Source organism: Mastomys coucha, unplaced genomic scaffold, assembly GCF_008632895.1.
Source record: "Mastomys coucha isolate ucsf_1 unplaced genomic scaffold, UCSF_Mcou_1 pScaffold12, whole genome shotgun sequence".
NCBI classification, from domain to species: Eukaryota; Metazoa; Chordata; class Mammalia; order Rodentia; family Muridae; genus Mastomys; species Mastomys coucha.
In genome coordinates, this window is record NW_022196894.1 from 31,517,088 (window position 1) to 31,518,868 (window position 1,781).

The 1,781-nt window shown below is 42.0% G+C and overlaps 1 protein-coding gene across 1 annotated transcript in view; it reads left to right on the forward strand.

The window, feature by feature from the left end:
- Muc13 (mucin 13, cell surface associated) overlaps window positions 1-1,781 on the forward strand; it is a 17,385-nt gene that overhangs the window by 11,127 nt on the left and 4,477 nt on the right. The window contains exon 5 of the mRNA XM_031364607.1: window positions 446-487. Coding sequence (XP_031220467.1) covers window positions 446-487 — 42 coding nt within the window. The remainder of the gene's footprint in view (window positions 1-445; window positions 488-1,781) is intronic.

The window sequence follows — 1,781 nt, forward strand, 5'->3', positions numbered from 1 at the left end:
AAGAAAGAAAGAAAGAAAGAAAGAAAGAAAGAAAGAAAAAAAACTTAGAAAAAAAGAGGGAGAGAAAGGAAGGAAGGAAGAAAAGAAAGAAAAGAAAGAAAGAAAAAGGAAATGAAGAAACAAACCTGAATGAATGACATGGGCTCTTAATAAGGTCCATCTATTCCATTACTTTTACATTCAGCTTTGCCTGAGTGGCCAAGCCACCCTTAAGTTCAGAGGTTGTTATTTTCAGTCTTCAGCAAATAAGGCCACAATGAATTGTGTGCACCTTACCCTTCCAGAACCCCAGGGAAGGTGTTCTCTTGAGAAAATGGTAGCATAAAGAAGTTGACAGAAAGCAAGGAAGGACATAATGAAAGGCAGATGGGAAAGGAGAAATGGAAATTGGGGTGAGAATTAAAGAGACTCTTTAATATGGCTCCCTACTGTGAATGTGTTCCAGGTGTCCATTTGGCTACAGCGGGATGGATTGCAAAGACCGTGAGTATAGACACCCGAAATTCCTAAACATCCAAGAAACACATGCAGACCACATCCAGAGTCCTGCTCACTCCACCATAGGCTTCCTGAATTGACTTAGAGAAAAACTCAACTTTGTCCCTGTACTCCATATTCGCCTGTGATAGAAATAACAGAACTCAGACCCAGGGGTGAGCTGGTGGCTCTGAACCCACTTAGGTCCAGAGAAAGGCATCTTCAGTCATACACTCAAATTCTTTATTATAGATGGTGTGTTCAAAAATGATTGGTATTGGTGAACAGTTTAGAAATCAGGCATTTACATTCTTAAGCAAGTCTTATCAAATTTCATTCATTCGTTTTGGAGACGGTCTTACTGTATAACCTGGGTGGCCTAAAACTCAATCCGTACACCAGACTGGCCTTGAACTCAGAGATTCACCTGCCTCTGCCTTTGAATACTGGATTACAGGCATGCGCCACCATCACTGGTATTAGTGGGTTTTCCAGTGCTTTTCAGGCTGTGTTTGGAACTGGTTTGTGTGTTACATTTATGGGTAATCTTATGGTCATATTTGTTTTGTTTTGTTTTGTTTTTTTGAGACAGGGTTTCTCTGTGTAGCCCTGGCTGTCCTGGAACTCACTCCGTACACCAGTCTGGTGTATGGAGAACACCAGTCTGAACTCAGAGATTCACCTGCCTCTACCTCTTGAGTACTGGATTACAGGCATGTGCCACCATCACCGGCATTATTGAGTTTTCTAATGCATTTCAAGCTATGTTTCAAACTTCTTTGTGTGTTACATTTATGGACCATTTTATGGTCATATTTCTTTCTTCCTTCCTTCCTTCCTTTCTTTCTTTCTTTCTTTCTTTTTTTTTTGTTTTTTTTTTGTTTGTTTGTTTTTTTGAGACAGAGTTTCTCTGTGTAGTCCTGGCTGTCCTGGAACTCACTCTGTAGACCAGGCTGGCCTCGAACTCAGAAATCCGCCTGCCTTTGCCTCCCAAGTGCTGGGATTAAAGGCGTGTGCCACCACTGCCCAGCAGTCATATTTCAAGAGTCTATAATAGCCAGGCGTAGTGGTAGATGTCTGTAATCTTAGTACTAGGATTGCTGAGACAGGAGGACTGCTTTGAGTTCTTAAGTCCATCCTGGGCTATATAATAAAAGGCCTATAGCCTTCATCTGGGGCAGATAAAGAATGTAGACATTAATAGACTCCTTCTTAGTAAGCCATTACCTGCCCCCTTGCTGGTGACCCCCTAGCTTATGAAAAGGGACACTTTGGAGAGCAGGCAGTGGTAGGAGAGATGGAGA